Source organism: Grampus griseus, assembly GCF_964374135.1.
Source record: "Grampus griseus genome assembly, chromosome: 17".
Lineage (NCBI taxonomy): Eukaryota > Metazoa > Chordata > Mammalia > Artiodactyla > Delphinidae > Grampus > Grampus griseus.
Window position 1 is genome coordinate 36,630,202 of NC_139011.1, and position 19,021 is coordinate 36,649,222.

The 19,021-nt window shown below is 37.3% G+C and overlaps 1 protein-coding gene across 1 annotated transcript in view; it reads right to left on the reverse strand.

The window, feature by feature from the left end:
* Positions 1-19,021, reverse strand: part of VPS13B (vacuolar protein sorting 13 homolog B) — an 803,413-nt gene that overhangs the window by 90,561 nt on the left and 693,831 nt on the right. Inside the window, exons 40-43 of the mRNA XM_082674491.1 lie at positions 16,764-16,960; positions 6,991-7,172; positions 5,546-5,895; positions 133-294 (exon numbers count right to left, since the gene is read on the reverse strand). Coding sequence (XP_082530617.1) covers positions 133-294; positions 5,546-5,895; positions 6,991-7,172; positions 16,764-16,960 — 891 coding nt within the window. The remainder of the gene's footprint in view (positions 1-132; positions 295-5,545; positions 5,896-6,990; positions 7,173-16,763; positions 16,961-19,021) is intronic.

Sequence of the window (19,021 nt, forward strand, 5' to 3'; positions counted from 1 at the left end):
AGATGTAGCCATACTGTGCGACCCCGTGGGAGACTTAAAAAGGGAAATAACTAGACACAGGCACACAAATGCAGAAGAAATGAATCCGCAACCTTAAAAATTGCTGTGTTTGTAAGGCTGTTTCTCAAATACCTGTGGGGATTTGTGAGAGCGCCAGCTGTACTGGTGACTATGGAGACTGGCCAGCAGAATATTTTCATCAGTATCCACCTGGCCAAACCGCAGTGTCTCCTGTGTGTCATTACAGATCACAAAATGGCTGAAGACCAACTCCTCTACCTCAGGGCATTTATTCTGAAAGAAAAAGAATACGAAAGCCAATGTGCATCAGATTAATTGCAAGATGTTTGGCAGCTGTCTGCCCAGTGGCGATTGTTACAACACAGAAATACTAAAAGATCTGTTGTCATTAGCTCTGGTATACAAAGTATTCTATACTTCCAGGATAAGCACAAAAAATACCTTAAAGAGATCTTAAATGTTCCAAGAATATGTTTTGATTTATATTCCTGCAAAATAAATCATACACACAGAAGAGTAAAAGAACAATGAGATCCTTCAAACTTTTAACATTTTTAAATGAATTAACATGCTACAAAGAATGCCGTACTGGGTAGCGCACGTTTTTGAGCAGAGTACCACAGGCTAGAATTACCATGTTCCTGGCCTTCTCAACTTGACAATCAAGACCAATTACCAAAGCCACAGTTTGTACCCTACAGAAAGTAAGGATCATTTAGGTAATACATCCCCAGTTCCCCTGAGGGGGAGGGTGGATGTGTGTGTGTAAATCTGCTCAGGGAGAGATGTAAATAAAACCATAACTTTCCCGCTATTGTTAAGAGGCTGAACACACAAAACAGATCAACTTCAGAGTCAGTATAAGCCAAGCTGCAGATTTCAAGGCAAAAAACGTTAGTTGAAAAACAGTTGTTGGTGTCTGTTTCAGCTAATAATCAATCAGCAAATGTCTTCCATTAATCTACTAAGGTTCAGCAAATTAGTAATACGTTCCTGTGTTGGTACCTCCTTCTCAACTTAATGGTATCTCCACTGGTTGCTGTTATATCGAAGCACTGGCAATGTGATAGAGCATTTCTGTGCTTACTCTTTTATCACTTTGGTTAGCTTATGGCTTAAAAAATAATAAACATACCTTTGGTAAATGAAAAGAATAGCTAAATAAATGGTTAACTTGAGAATGCAAGAAAAATATCTTAACTAGCCACTGAATCTGCAGACAATAGGAGGTAATATGTAACTGATGCTTCTCCAGTTGGCTTCTATTTCCTGGTTGTGGATCTAAATAATGTCACAATGCCACACTCTGTCATTTGCCATTTTACTGAGGGGAGGGAGAGTAAAAAGGGATATACCACTCATGAGCATAGAAATTTAAGTGACTACATGGCCTGAAGCCAAGGAGTCTATGGATGAACACACCTGGAATCCAGCCTGGACCAAGACCTGATCTAGAACCTCATGAGAACATTTTCTTGGGAGGTACAATCCCTTCCTAATCATCCAGAAGGCCCCTAAAGTGGGCAGGCAGAGCTCTACAGCTGCAGTCGGTGAAGAGGCCCTGAAATACCTCATTCTTCTAGATACCCTTGAGGGTCTCCTAAAGCGTTCGCTCTATCATCCATCTATTCTCACCAAACCTCTCTATTCTCATGGAGTGGAACCTTGCCTGACAACCACAGGAATCATAAAAGGAGTCTCTGGCTAAGTGAGACTGAAGCAGTTATAACCAGTAATTATCTGCCGCCTACCATATTACTTTTTGCTGTGGCTTTTAATCATGAGCTATGATTTCAGAACTGGACGGCCCGTGGGTTTTAGGCGTCCTGCCTGATCTGGCCCCTGCTGCATCTTGAACCGCTCTCCGTTTGCCTGCTAGACCCCAGCTCCACCAGCCCTTTTCAGCCGCTCCAACGCTGCACTGGCCTCCTTTCAATTCATCCAACACATCAAATTCCTTCCTGCCTCAGTGCCTTTCTTCTGCTTGGACCTCTTTTCCTCCTTGCTTGACTAATTTCTTCCAACTCAGCTTTCAGGTTCCTATTTTCAGGTCATGCCCTCAGAGTAAAGTAGCCTCCTGGGATCCTCCCAGATCACCTTAGGTCCCTCTATTTTATGCTCACACAACACTATGTATTTTGCCTTAAAAGCACTGATCCCTATTGGGACTGAGTAATTATTTGCATGATTATGGGTCATTGTTGTCTCCATCATTAGACTCTATGCTGCATAAGGGCAGGAACCAGGTCTTTTGTTAGTTACAACTTTTGCTCCTGTAGTCAGCATAATGCCTGACACATAAGTACTCAATAAACACTTATGAAACAAACATGAGTAAATTTAACTTTTAAAATTACAAGTGTAATATATGTTCCCAGTATAAAAATTAGAAAATACAGAAAGTACTGATTTTTAAAAACAAAGTCTCTAATTTTATACTCAGGGATAACTGCTGTGAACATTTTGGAGAATTTTTTTTTCCAGCAATTTTTCACTTCTGAGTGTCCTGCCTGTTCCTATTCTAGTCTATCCGATCTAATCCTATCTTTTATATCTTATATATTTAAAGGTTTGTAAACCTTTAATTAAACTGGAGTCACAGTGTACAATTAGTTTTGATGAGATTTTTCCATTTAGCGTTATATAATCAACATAAACTGCTCTCCTTGTAAACATTTTTCTCTCCGTTAGGTCCAACAGTACAAACATGAAGAAAGGGATATGATTCCAACTCCCACTTAGATAGACATCCTGAGACTGAAATTCAATTTTCATAATGAATTGGGATCAATCTGCTGGTTACACAGAGGTTAAGTTACCAGATGGGGCTTGGGTAGAAAAAAATCATATTACTTTCCTCATCTCTAAAAACTGACGTTTAATAAATGATGAGGGTTTTAGGAAAAAATGTAAATGAAAGAACACAAGGGGCTTGTTTACATTTTTCTAAAGAATACTCAAAGTCCTCAGGGAACTGTTTCTCTACTGCTCCTTCATCTGTGGAGTTCATTAAAACTGTAATAAGTTTAAGCGTTTCTTGGAATGTTTAAATTCTAGTATATTATAAAAAAATTTGTACATATTGTATGTGACATCATATAAAAGCGCAACCTCAGAATGCTTTCGTAATTAAGAGATGGCTTATTTACATTTAAGATTTGTGCTGGACTGTTATACAGGCAATTAAAGAGAGATATCATTATGGTGTAAGATAAGATACATGAGCACAACCTTGATTTTTAAATAAAAATCTCCTTTAAATCCTATTTGGTCCAAATGTGGGAATGTGACATGGAAATATAAAGCAAACTGCAAGTGGCATTTTGGGTCCTTAATCTGGTTTCACAAAACATTAATCATTTACAAAAGAGAAAAAAAAAACTACAGCCAGAGAAATCAGACACTGATGAAGGCTTCTGTTAATCTTGAACTGTGACCTAAAGGTGAAAGGCCAAATTGTTTCATGCTTCAACTGTCTGGTCCATCCACACTGGATACAAATGACTTGTCTCGGATACGAACCCGATAAAAAGTATGTGGAAAACTCAAATTGCTTATCCAGCTTGTTAAGTTCACGTTTTTCATTGGCAATAATTATACTGTATATGAGCATTATATACATAATAAAATCCAAGCTTGGGTAACTAAGTTTCCCCTCTAAAGGGGATAAACCACATTCAGAACATCTTAGAAACAATGAACTTAATAACCCCTCTATAAGCCCATTTCAATGTCAAATGTCCTGTAATTTCAAAGTAGTGCATTTTTGTATTTACTTTAGAATACACAGGGTTAGAGATGCCTACCACATTAAAACTTGGTGGCAAGTACGCTTGACATGGGAGGAAACAAGAAAATTATAGCAACAATTACAGAAGTATATCCTCTTGTGGCTCATGTTAACATTGCCAAATCCCTGTATAAATCAGAACCAACTATTCACAGAATGTACCTGTCAGCGATATGCTACGTGACATATGGCTCTACTTAATCAAATATACAATTCCATTTTTAAAAAAACTCAGAATATTCCTTCAAGGCACTGTGTTAGCCAGTCAGTCATTCACACTCTGATGTGGTTTAAAACATTTAAATATTTATGCACCGTATTTTATTTATATGTATAGCTGTGTCTAAGAGAATATTTTTACCCTGGGAGGAAACTGATATTTCTGAGGGCCATTTTGCAGTAGTTGCTACACATGAGTCCTCTTACAATGGTCCTGATACCAAGACAAAAATATCCTGGGATTAAATGCTCTATCAATGACTCTTTTATATTTTCTAGGTTTGTTTTTTATTAAATGCATTGTTCAAAATATGACAAAAAACAGAAATTGGAGCCACGGAGGTTTTTTTCACATCGCTATTCGAACCAGCTGCAAAGATTTAGATCACACTAGCTCTTATTTTACGCATGTCCTCTGCAGCAAGAAAACCATGGAATGCCCTTAAAAAAGAATTTTAAAATATGAAACAGATGTGTTATCTTCTTTCCCTTTGCTATTGTAGTGCCATGTTAGGTAATTAATTCCTTAGTCTTGTATAGGTCTTCATGCATATAAAGAAAAGAGTTCATTCCCATAAAAATTCTAGAACTCAAGCCCCTCCCCCCCACCACTGCCCCATCCCCACATGAGGTCAGGGTGGAGTGAAGGACCATTTCTCTTGGGGAGTTAGTCTGCACAAATACCTGTAACATACAAAATGTGGGGAAATGTCTCAGCTTAAATAACACAAGCTTTATTGAAATGCAATATTATACTGAAAATCAGTAAGGGAAGCAGAGGTGATTTGTTATTAAATCACTGAGCATATTATCAATATTATCCAAATATTCTGTGAAATTAGTTTCATGTTAGTGGACGTGGGCAGGTTCCCCATTTTAAATATGTCATTCAAAACAGACGTATATTCTAACTCTTTTTCGATATGGATAATTTCTGACAAAAGGTAAAAGTAAAAAATTATTATCAAGAGTCTTTAGCTGGTTACAAAATCTATTATCGAGTGCTTTTTTAGTGAATCAAAATGGCAGAATGATAATGGGAGAAAGACTAAAATTAAATTATACTATGTTCACATAATTTCCTCTCACTGCCTTTTCTCTTTGAAAAGATGAACTGCTTATATCAGGAAGCCTCACACAGGTTCTTCATTTCTGCAATGGCTGCTTCGACAATGTGATACATACCAAGTTGAGCTTTGGCAAACTAAAGCCATAATACTTGGAAAAAATTTCTGGGAATGTGTTACTTTCCACACAGATGTGGTACATTAGTCACAAAAATGTGGGCATCATCTCTGATGCATGTGTAGAGAACCCATGTTCTCCAAAGGTTTTAAAAATAACATGCATCACTTTGCCAAAACAGAGGAGGCCCCAAATATTATGGTGCCCATCAAATTCTTCATTCTCTCACATTTTTGTTTGTGCTTAATTTACTATTAGAAGTGATAACATAAAGTGCCTAGTAAAAGATCACACACAGACAAACTGTAAACTGTTCTAGAATATACATACCTGTTGCCAAGCTTGTATTGCAGTGTTTAGAGAATGAACTACATGTTGCCCAAAGTTTACAAATATTGAGTCAACGTTGATAGAGCAATCAATCAGCTTTTCTACTGCATTGCTGGAAACTGCAATCTGTCCAAAGATGCTGAAGGGTTTCACCATGCTTTGCATTGTAACATTTCTGCACTCTAGAAGTTTACAGTCTGCTTGAGCTGAGAACTGCATCTCCTGACAGACAGAACTATTGTTCCATTGTCGAAGATACATGTGTGGTTCTTTGAAGGAAATAATCATGTATTCTAGTTCAGATGGCACATTTTTATCAGAAATAAATGGCTGTAGGTATTGCGGTGGAGCTGTTGAGAAAACAAACAAGAAAAACAGCAGTTGAGATGAGCCAACGCTTTATGGAAATAAAGAGATGACATTTAAATTATTCATTTCTTGGTTACTGAATGCAATATTTGCTGGTTAATAAATTCAAATATTCTCTTGAAGATAATATAACATTTGAATTACCATTTGATATTTGCAAACAAAACTGTTTTGTTCAATCAGCAGGTCTCTTTACAAAGGTTACATGCACAGATAAAAATTTGATCACAAAAGACAACAAATAAAATGAAGAGGAGGTAAATATTTAAGAAGCATTTCATAGAAGTGCTCTGTATCTACCATCAAATCTCAAAACCAAAAACATGACCCAAACAGAGTTAGAAAATACAGGTTAAACTCCATTTTTGCTGAAAAGGCAAGATGCTTAACAGCAGCTGTGTTTAGTTTTAATCTGATTTTTTTCATTTTTCCATTACATGTAGGTTGAAAACCTAATACCAGAATCAAAATGTATTAAGTAGAAAAGGTTTGGTACAGGCTTTTAGGAATAATTATTCATGAACATGAGCAAACTTATAAAAGGCCACTTTTGGTGTGTGGAAAAACTTATTCTTCTACCTTATAAACTTGTAAAAATGCTAGTCTTTTAAATTATTGGAGAATTTGCCCATTTTTTGTAGAAGGTTTTTGTACTTTCGAGATAAGGTAATATCAAGTACTTTTGGAAACTATATGCCATTCATGTAATGGCTCATAAGATAGGAAAAAAACAGATGTATTTCTTTCAAAAAGATCATAATTGGAGTAACAGTAAAACCTGCAATTTTTGTAACTTCCTTGAAAATTCTCATTAGGAAGTGTGCAAAATCATGGCAATTCAATATAACTGGTACCCTATATAACAGGTCCATAAGATGGTTCAAATGTAAGGGGGACACCTATCATATGAAATCAACTTCAGAATAACTTTGCTGGTGCTTACTGTTAGAGGAGATGAATGCTGCTTCTAAAAGTTTCCTCCACCTTGTGAGTGGTGGTCAGTAGGGAAGGAGTTTTGTGCAGGGATAAAACAGTAAGTATTAAGTGAATGTTATTCTGATGCTAAAATAGAGTACCTGTGCCTAGTTGATCAAGGTGATGACAAAAATGGAACTCCAGGTGAGCAAACTGGAAGGAAACGCCAAGAGATGGGACAAACCATGGCGTAAAACAGGAGTCAACTCTGGTACAGGCAGCCAGGGCTGTTGGAGTTACAAGTTGGTCACAAGTGCTTTGAGAACCAGATTCACTTGCAGAGCTGTGGGAGATAATTAATAAAATAAGTTCAATAACCTAAATTTCCCAACATCATATAAATGAAATGTCTTTCTATAGGGGTTTTTAAAGCTAGCTCCCATAATCCTATAGTCAATGTTCTCATCAAATCTTCCATATTTGCTCACATAAACAAGTCGTTTTAAAAAATTAAGTTCTGAGGCTTCCCTGGTGGTGCAGTGGTTAAGAATCTGCCTGCCAATGCAGGCGACACGGGTTCGAGCCCTGGTCCAGGAAGATCCCACATGTGACAGAGCAAGTAAGCCTGTGTGCCACAACTACTGAGCCTGCACTCTAGAGTCCACGAGCCACAATTACTGAAGCCCATGTGCCTACAGCCTGTGCTCCGCAACAAGAGAAGCCACCGCAATGAGAAGCCCATGCACCACAGCAAAGAGTAGCCCCCACTCGCCACAGCTAGAGAAAGCCCGTGCACAGCAATGAAGACCCAATGCAGCCAAAAATAAATAAATTAAATAAATTAATTAAAAAAATTAAGTTCTTGCTGATTATTCTCTATGAGTTATTAGCAGAAAAATTTTGAAGGATTCCTGAAACCCCAGGCCATGTTGACCTCCAACCCAATTTTCTTCCATCCACATTTCACTTAAACTAATATGAGAACAAGTTGTCCGTAAGTTAAGACCAACACAATTCAGAGTATGACTCTGCTGTTCAAAAAACCCAATATTTTCAGTGTCATCATAAATCTTTCTTTTGTTTTACTTCTCCAGGTCATCCACATCCATATTCCCATATGAGTTAGCCAATACTCTGTATTGAATACCTACTGCATACTGTATTAGGTGCCATAAAAGTTATGACCATGTCCAGAAGAACCAAGGCTCCATGGACAATTACACCACATGTGTCCTCTCTTTACTTGTCCATCCTCCCAACACCATTTTATACCAGTAAAAGTCAATTAAAATAAATAGTGAAGGCATCTGTAGGAGGGAAGAAATTTGTACATAGCGGCTGCTGGTGTGCATGGGAAACATGCAGCCTAGCTGCCTCCCCTCAATGCTAGTAGAAGCATGAGACCTGGGGATTGGGAGGGGCCAAGGTGCATTCTGCTAATTGTGGATCACTAAATAGATGCTGCCCTATTCCCCCTTACCGTCTTCCACCCTCTTCTTTCCAAATCTGAAATTTGCTCTACAGCTATGGTAGCCTGGCTCCCAAATCCATGAGGAGCCTAGAGAAGAAACAATGGTTTATAGTATCCTAGGGAGAACTATGACAAGAAAAACTGAAGAAATAAATCCTTGGTTTTCAAAGAATTCCCAGTCTAACTGGCGATATAAAATATGTAGATGTTTACAAACATTATAAAACAGAACAACCAACAAGGAATAGGCAAGTTGGAAGTGCTGCCAGAGTGGAAATACAAGAGGAAGTCAGAATGGCACAGGGTGAATCATGTGGGATTTGCAGAGTGTGAATCTTCAGCTGAGTTTTGAAAGAGGTTGTAAAAAGGCTGGTGAAAATGAAAGCTAGGTTTACTGAATATTTAACTTCAAGGTGTTTATAGTTATGTGGTGGTATTTACCGCAATGTTAGAAAAACTCCACTGCATGCAAAGAAAACACAACTCTGGGGCACTATGTTTCTGATGAAATGTTATGCATGAAAATGCAGCTAGGTATATTTTTAAAACTTCTATAAATGGGTGTACTAATCCAAATAGCTTTCTAGGAATTTATCTGTGGAGTTACAAATAAAGATCTCATTTAAAATAAACGACAAGGTCCTACTGTATAGCACAGGGAGCTATATTCAATATCTTGTAATAACCTATACTGGAAAAGAATATGAAAACATGTGTGTATGTATGTGTGTGTGTGTGTATATATATGTGTGTGTATATATATATATATATATATATATACATATATATACACAAACACATTTTATAACTGACTCACTTTGCTATACACCAGAAACTAACACAACATGGTAAATCAACTATACTTCAATTAAAAAAATTAAAGTTAAAAAAAGATCTCATTGGCAAGGTAAAATTAAAACTTATATTTATTCAGAAAGACCAAACTGTATTAGTTGTACGTGTGTTTTAGAAAGGAGATACTTTTTTTTTTTTTTTTTTTGCGGTACACGGGCCTCTCACTGTTGTGGCCTCTCCCATTGCGGAGCACAGGCTCCGGATGTGCAGGCTCAGCGGCCATGGCTCACGGGCCCAGCAGCTCCGCGGCATGTGGGATCTTCCCGAACCGGGACACGAACCCGCGTCCCCTGCATTGCCAGGTGGACTCTCAACCACTGAGCCACCAGGGAAGCCCTGTACGTGTGTTTTACACATATGAAATCTCTCCCTTATAATACTTTAAAAAGTTGTTAAAAATAGGGTATAGCGTTAGTCAAAATATTAAAAATCCAGGTGAGAGTACTTTGAGATCAGTTTTAAAACAGTAAGTACAAAATTTGAGGTGTTTATCTGAAGAATTTCTCTGTCAACTGCAATTTTTGGCACTCTTGAGATTTTCCAAGATTTACTTTTCTCTCTCTTGAGAGTAGCAAATTCTGTAACATGTTGAAAAAGGTTGCTAAGATATCACAAATAAGTGCGTGTCAAAATCTTTATTTATAACAAATTGATTTTTCACTTTTCCTAAATTAAATGTACAAATCAATGGTTAAAAGATATTTTGAGGTCTATACAGTAACTCCTAACGTATATATTCAAGTGGTCAGCACCCTTTCCATCTTGAAATCCTGACTAAAATGTTACTAGATTAATCTATATTTAAAAAGTTAGAGTTTTATTTAAAAATTGGAGTTATATCAAAATTAAAATGTGTTAAACACAAAATTAATATGGTATATGCACATGAAATGCTTTATATTTTGAATCAGTAAATTTATAGTTTTTGATATTCAACTTAATTTGATCATCACTATACACTATAAAAGTACATATGCATGTTTACCTTTTACATAAGGATTAAAAATATCTAACTATGATAGAGCTAAACAGTCATAAAAATGAGAACAATGACCCTGCTAGGGACACTTATAGCAACTACATTTATATCATTTCCTTAATTAAGTACAATGGACTTCGATCTGATCCAGATATCAAAAGGAAAAACATAATTCATGCGATGTGTAATAATCAGAAATGGAAAAGTAAAGATGGCTCCAAGGAGCAAAACCTTTCAAATAGTAATACCTAGAACACAAGATTCAGTAGTTAGTTCAAATATCAATAAGTTCCTAATGGAAATTCAAATTTTTAGAATAGAGGAAATATTCTAAAGAGTAGAAAGTATGGCAGGAGTTTTACATATCCATACCTTCATTTTAGCCAAAGGGACTTATTAACTGTCCTGGGTGACCCATAGAAGGGTATCAACTCCTTTAAACAAGGAGTGTTTTAGTAAGTTTAGATCTTGATTGATCCATAGGCACTGCAGGGACCCAGGCATAATCCTTAAAGATTCACCCCTGGATGTCACCCCTATAGCTCTGCAGGTATCCAACAATGATCTGACTTGATTGATAAAGCCTTGGGCTTTTCTCTGTATCCCTCTGTGGTAATAAGAGTTTTATAATATAGCATAGAGATTAAGAAAAGAATGATTGAGGTAAGAAAACCGAGATGAAAATGCTTGCACTGCTTCCACTTACACTGTAATCATGGGCAAATTATTTCATCTAGCTAAATCTGTTTTCTCATCTGTAAAGTAAGTATAGTAATTGGACTTACTTTTTGAGTATTAAAGGAGGTACTACATAGAAACTGCTTAGCATAATGTCTATCACTCCATAAGAGAAAAAAAAATCTCATCCCTCTTTTCCTGGTTGGCAAACAGGGTACCGTACTGGTTACTTAGTTTAATGTTAGTTGCTGGTGATTACCTTTAGCTCCCAAGAGGGATCTGACAATATCACATTGTCATTCATCCCAGTGTGGCACTGTTTCTCAACATTGGTTCACCTAAACTCTCCACTGCTTACTGCAAAAACATTGTCCTGTCCATCCTGGGAGAGCACCGCATGGAGGAGAGAAGACAAGGGACGATGCACCATGTTCTCTCTACACCTTAGATCTGTCTTTTTTGGGGAATGTTTTAACTCTAACTGCAAGTAAGAAATACACCTCTGTTGTAACCTCGTACAGCTATAAAATGGCAGGGGGGAGGTTACTGAAAATATTTTTTAAATTGTGGTAAAATACACATAACTTAAAATTCACTGTTTTAACCAGTTACAAGTGTACAGTTCAGTGGCATTAAGTACATTCACATTGTTGTGCAACTAACATCATCGTCCATCTTCAGAATTTTTCATCTTCCCAAACTGAAAGTCCATACCCATTAAACAATTTTCCTCTCCCTCATCTCCTGGCAATCACCATTCTACTTTTGTCTTTATAAATTTGACTAGTCTTGGTATCTCATATAAGTGGAATTATATAGTATTTGTCCTTTTCACATTGATAGTTTCTATTTTATTTAAAAAATTCCATCAACAGATGAATGGATAAAGAAGATGTAGTATATATACACAATGGGATATTACTCAGCCATAAAAATGAGTGAAATAATGCCATTTGCAGCAACATGGATGTAGCTAGAGATTATCATATTAAGTGAAGTAAGTCAGCCAGACAAGGACAAATCATATATCACTTATATGTGGAATCTAAAAAAAAATGATATAAATGAACTTATTTACAAAACAGAAATAGACTCACAGAAATAGAAAACAAACTTACGGTTACCAAGAGGGATAGTGGGGGATGGGTTGGGGAAGGGATAAATTAAGAGTTTGGGATTAGTAGATACAAACTACTACATATAAAATAGATAAGCAGGGCTTCCCTGGTGGCGCAGTGGTTAAGAATCCGCCTGCCAATTTAGGGGACATGGGTTCGAGCCCTGGTCCGGGAAGATCCCACATGCTGGAGCAACTAAGCCCGTGCGCCACAACTACTGAGCCTGTGCTCTAGAGCCTGAGAGCCACAACTACTGAGCCCGCGTGCTGCAACTACTGAAGTCCGTGCGCCTAGAGCCCGTGCTCTGCAACAAGAGAAGCCACCGCGATGAGAAGCCCATTCACTGCAACGAAGAGTAGCCCCCACTTGCCACAACTAGAGAAAGCCCATGTGCAACAACGAAGACCCAACACAGCCAAAAATAAATAAATAAATAAATTTAAAAAAATTAAAATAGATAAGCAACAAGGACCTACTGTATAGCACAGGGAACTACTGTCAATACCTTGTAACAAGGTGGCAAAGCAGTTCCAAACGTCAAGATTGTTGTCTGAATGGTTTATGAAAGTCAAAAGGTTAAAAAAAATGGTACCCAGCAAATTTAGGTACATCTAAAAGTACATATCCAAGTAGCCAAATGGAGGCAAACAATATCTAGAGGCCACAGTGACCGTCTGGTAGGAGAAAGTTCAACCAGTGAGGAGAAAGGAAATGATCCAGGGACTTTACCATCACAATGCTCTTCCTCTGATTCCTGCACAAGAATGAAGCTTTGGTAAATAAAAAGCATCTCTTCCTCACATACACAAAAAGCTGTGGACCACTGTCTCAAAGATCACTAAATATGAGTGGACAGCGACTTACAGGATCTTTAGGGAGAAGGAGAAAATCTTATTTTTTTTTATTTTGCGCTCTAAAAAACTCAACAGAGTTTCCATTTTCATCACATGAAGAAAGAGCCACACACTTCTTTTTCCAGGATGCCTTCCTTCTATGAACCAACGTTTTGTGGGTGGGGATAAAAAGTCCTTGTAAGCAATCTACTCTCACGTTTTAACATTGTGAGAAAGTGACCATGCAATATGGACAAAACCACCAAAGACTCGGCACAGGTAAACAGCTTAGCATTATCATCAAACAATTTGTCATAAAGTTAACTGGACATATATATCAAGCTCTTCACAGTTATTACTGTGTAACACAATAATTGCCTGTAACTTGTGACTTTAGATAGTCACGTACTTCTGGAGTTAGCCATTTGGGGTGAGGGTAAGAGGTGGAAACAAAGTAGAAAGTTGTTCTGGTCCATCAGAAGACATCTGGTTGATACCAAACTCAGGGAACCTAGTAGAGTGGCCCAAAGCCTGAGAGTTGGGCCCACCAGCCATTTCTCATCTTTCCGCCTAGGTCCCATCACTAGGTAAGAAACTGTAAATTCCAAACACAGCGTGTGCTTGCTGGCTATCTTGTTTGCTCTCTAAATCCACTTTCTACCCCTCCTCATCCTCTTCTCTGCCCCTGACTGTATCAACAAGCTGCTTTGTCCTTGGCTTGTCTTTTGGTTCGGCCAGTGGAAGGTGCCCAAGGGAGATCAGAAGGTGTGAAGAGAGTGGCGGAAGGACTCATATTCTCCTGGCTCCTTCTTAGCCACGTCTCTGCACATTGTTGGTCCCTCCACCAAAAACAGCTACAACCACCCATTCTGGGTTAGTTTTGGTAATGGCTCTATTACCTGGCTCTTTCAGGACTAAGAGTGGGATGGTTCCCCATGGTTTCTAGCCTCAGGGTACTGTCCTATCCCTTCACCTTGTCAACACTTTTGTAAATAGTCTTTACAGTAAACTCTCCTCAGTTAACCAGTCTGAGTGTGCTGTCTGTTTCTTGTCAGGACCTACTGGGAAAAGGGGTTTATTTAGGCTTCAGCAGTGGGCAGTGGGGGTGGGCAAATACATACATGCTGAGATTAAAAATAAATAGCTGAAATGGATACCCTGATCAGGGCTTAAAGGCTGTATCTCTTGCTTCAGTCCAGTGCACCACAAATAGAAAGAAAACTCTACTAAAGTTCAATACTATTGTGGAAACTAAGCTTAAGTTACTCTCCTTCCAATGCTACCTTGAAAAAAACAACAGTTACCCATCATTCATTTTCATATGATCAAGCAAACCATTAATTAAAGATAGTGGAAAATAATTATTACAGATACACGGGGATTGAATTAAAGATAATATGCCTGTATGGGATAAACAGACCAAGGTTTAAGAGAGTGAATCTTGTCTCCAGTCCTTTGTACCGAAGGCTACCTGCCACCCCTCAGACTGGTTAGCTCCTACCCATTCCTTAAGGCCTCAGCGTAGAAATCAGTTTCTCATGGCCAAACAGCTAGTTGGTGATGGAGCCAGGACTTAAACCCAGGTCTGCTAACTTGAAAATCCCTAATAAATAGTGCTTCTATTTACATACACACAGCGATGCCATTACCGCTAAATATCCTACACTGTTGCACTTTTGACAACTGTGGACAAGATGCTTTATTTTTTAGATTAAGCTTCATGGGACTTATTTTTACGAACTTTCTTCCAGTAATGTACAAAAGTCTGATGCATATCCTTCTCAAACCATAAATATTATTTAAGATACGATAATCTCTAATCATAAAAGTGTCAGGTTTTTATCCAGTTTTAGATTTCTCATGACAGAATATACTGGATCTAACCATGTGAAATGTTGACATATCATCAAAGCACTGATGTTTTCCTTCAAGAAACTGGATGAAATTTATTTACTGTTCTCTTTGAAAAATGTCTTAATAGTGTTTTATTATGTTGATTTTTAAACCAGCTCTTTAAATTTAATTTCACTAATATCAATTTCTACCTGAAAAATGCTTAATGTCAAACAATTTAAAGCAAGATCAATTGTGAAATATTAGGCAAGTTGAAAAATCCAAGGTGAGGACAAAAGATCTGTGATTACAATGTTGAAAGCTTGGTGAAAAACTGCCTAAATCTGACTGTCTGCATAAATTTCCATTCCCTAAAGGTTCCACATTTCTGCAGTGCTAAGCTTACCACAAAGTGATTTTCATGAATGTTTCAGATTCAGAGGAATTAACCTTGTCCAAAATGCTTCTTTCAATGATGAAAATGCATTCTTTGATAATTAGAATCAAGAAATGATTTCTAACTTGATACTAATAATGAAACTCAGATTTTAAAAAAATTCATTACCCATAGCTCTGTTTTCTGAGATTTCCTGGTTTCTGACTAGGTAACCTATGCTTAGAATAGGCAATCTTTCTATCCATCTGCTAACTCCTCCCAGGATGGGTGTTCTTTTCACTGCTGCATTTCATATAGGTAAAATCAAGACCCCACTTCTTTAATATATTTTCACCAGTCGTACATTACTAGGTAATATACTGGGAAGGCAATTATTTTTAAAGAGCCCAAATGACCAAGAAATAGAAATCATAAAGCAAAAAACATATTATTATTAAGCATACAAAGTAATCAACGAAAAAGACTGTGATGCTACAGACTAATGTGAACAGAGGTTATCTCGGTGTGATATGACGATGGGTGGTATTATTTTCTGTATTTCCCAGATGTTCTTCAAGGAACATATATTACTATTAATTACAAAAAGAGAAAGCATTCACAACTATCTATAATGTAAAACAGGAACTAGAATACAAAATGGTGTGCTATGATTATAACCCTGTAAAGGCATACAATGATGGGCAAAAATAAAGGTAACAAAAAAGAGAAAACGGTTCAATCACAGGGTGTTGGAACGGTGGATGTTTTTTTCTTTTTGTTAGTGTCAAAATGTTGTTTGGGGGAAAAAAGAAGGGTGGATTATATACAAAGAATAAGATAATGCTAGAGCAAACTCGTCAGGAGAATTAGAAGGTAGGACATTGAAAGTGATGGGCAGCAAGATAGGCACAGGCCCATAGTACACATATCATATGACCCAAAAAACTGTTCCATTGATGGTGATTTAGTTTCTTTTTCTTGTCATTTAGGGGAGCATGAACAGAAAGACATAATAAGGATATGTAAACTAGAAGGAGCACTTGAAGAATAAATTGCTGGAGCCATTTTTTCTCTACTCTAAGTTAGTGGATGTATTAAGCAGGCAAACACTGGAAATAGGGACAATCTGGCCCTGTTTTGTCACTAGCCAGATATCCTGTAGGAGGTGTGGAACAGGAAGTTCTGGGGACACGATTCAGAATACCTGAAGTCCATAGCTCTAGAGATACATTATAGTCAAATAGACTCAAGAGCTGAATAAAACTTTGGCTATCTGAAATCGAGTATAAATTATTTTGGTTAGTCAAGTTTTCCTAATGTCTGTCTTTTAAAGTTTTTTTAAAAACCCCTTAAGAAGGAAGTAGCTCCAAAAAGAAGGAGACAATTCAATTTACTTGACGTTTCTTTTAATGCCCCAGGGTTAACATTTACACATATTGATGACTGTGTCATTAAGAGTCTATTGAAGTGTGTATGGCTCTTTTCCTCTAAAGTTTTTAGCTCAGGATAACTGGATTTTTGGTTTTTTTGAAGTTTGTTTTTTGCTCTTTTTTCCTTTTATATTTAAGGAACAGGTTCTTAGAGCTAACAGTAAAACACAGGAATTTTAGTACACAGACTTTGAAACATCAGCTTCTATCTCGCTTCCTCGTTCTCATCTGTAGTTCAGACAGATGCAGCTGTTAGAGAGCTGCGATATAGCTAAGTGAGGGGCCACTAGATAAGATGACTTGACGATTGTTTCCTAGTATAATGCCACTATTTCATTTTTCACTTTGTTCACTGAGTTACCTTTGGTCATCAGCTCCATTTTGGCTGCTGTTCAAAACAATTCTCCAAAGATCCGAGGATACCAGTTTCTTCTGGTCATTCACAAGATTGATATCTGGCAACTGCAGTTCACAAGCTTTGCTTTCAGACAGACTAAATTCTCGAAATGCAACAAAAACCTTCTGGAGTTCATCCCAGTATTCCAAACTACAAGGAATCTATATTAAAAGAAAGAAGATTTTAGAAGATGCAAACAGAAATGATGTTTCTGTATTGGTTGACATGCAACTTGAATCTTCATAAAAGATATAACATTAATGAGACTTTTAAAAGGGGACACAGTTGTAAAGGACAGTAGTTTAGGATTTCTTTTCATAGTTATATTCATCCTGTTTACCTACTTTATTTCAAAAGACTCATTCAAGAATAATATGTGGAAACAGTCAAGAAAGTTTTTAAATAAAGGAGAAAGAGTGGAGAACAAATTCTACCAGATGCTAAGTCTATTATAAAGCTACACTAATTAAAATTAAAAGATAAGGTTGGAGTAGTAACATACAAATAGATTAGAAGAAGAAAAAATAATAATATGTAAGTACAGATAAATTTTAGTATGTGATGAAGGTACCATTTCAAACAAGTATGGGAAGGATGGGAAATGAGGTTGCAAGAACTGGTTAGCCATTTGGTAAAACCAAAGTGGGTCCCTACATCATTCCTATATGTAAGTAAATTCCAAAAGGATCAAAATATTAAAGGCTAAAAACTGAAAACATAAGAGAAAAAATCAGTTAATATTTTTATCATAATAGGGTAGCCTTTTCTGTGTATGGCATGAAACCCGCGGACGGGAAAAGAAACAACAAACAAACAAACTTCACAACTGATAACATCAGAATTAATAAAAAGCAAGGTTAGTATAAAACAGGTAATAGTTAATGACAGATCTACAAATACTTGTTGTGAGAGCAGAGAGCTCTTACAAATCAATGAGAAAATGATTAAGTAAGCATATAGAAAAACAAGCAAAGGCAGTTGTTGGAAGAGGCCCTGAACGTCCCTGCATGTTCTTGCCAGGTATGTAAAGGATGCAAGGCCCTGAAAGCTGTTAACAGGGACCATTTCCCAGGTTCTGTTTGCAGAAAGTATCTTTGAGTGATGAGGTAAAGTTTCTTTCCAGGACAAAGAGCAGACTTGCTCTAAAAGAGGTTGATTTGACAAGCTCCATGTTCCATGCTGTGCCATTTATCTACTGCATGCAGAGCATCCCCCTGGGGGCCCTTTTGCATCACCCTTGTGGGACTTGGGGGCAAGAGAAACCAATGCAAACATGATGCACACACTGTTTGCTGTGCCACGAGCAATAATACTCTTTGTTTCTGACCCAAAAGTCTAATATATTCTGTGAGCATCCATAAAACATTAGCTTGCATAAGGTAAAATCCCAGATTCTGACAGCAATTAATTTACAGAAGAAAAGATATAACCAGCCAGTAAACATGCAAAGATACTCAACTTCACTAATACTTACATAAGTTCAAATTAAAGCAATAATGTAGTATTTTTATTTATTAATCTGGAAGTTTGAAAAGACTGACATTTCCAATTTCTGTAGAGGTGTGGGAAAAGCATTTCTACCCATTATTATTTTTTTTTTTTCCATTTTTTGCGGTATGTGGGCCTCTCACTGTCGTGGCCTCTCCCGCTGCGGAGCACAGGCTCCGGACGCGCAGGCCCAGCAGCCATGGCTCACAGGCCCAGCCGCTCCGCGGCATGTGGGATCCTCCCAGACCGGGGCACGAACCCGCGTCCCCTGCATCGGCAGGCGGACCCCCAACCACTGCGCCACCAGGGAAGCCCTCTACCCATTATTTTTGAAGAATAATTTGGCAATATCTATTAAATGCTTGGAAGGATACATCTAAGAATTTGTTTTACAGATATTCCAATACAAGTAAGTGTGTGTGTGTGTGTGTGTGTGTGTGTGTGTGTACGTATGTGTGTTTACTTTAGTACTGTATTAGTAAGAAATTGGAAAGATACAAATATGGAATTAAATATAACATGCAGATCTATAGAATGGAATCTGTACAACCGTTAAAATGAATAAGGAATACCTATATACACTAACACAAAAGACACTCAAGATATATTATTAACTTAAAAAAAATTAAGCTTCAAAATAGAACATGTGGGTTGATCCCATTTGTCTTAAAAAAAAAAAAAGGACTGGGCTCAGATGTGTCTCCTCTTTTGGAAGCATTTCCTAATTATGACCA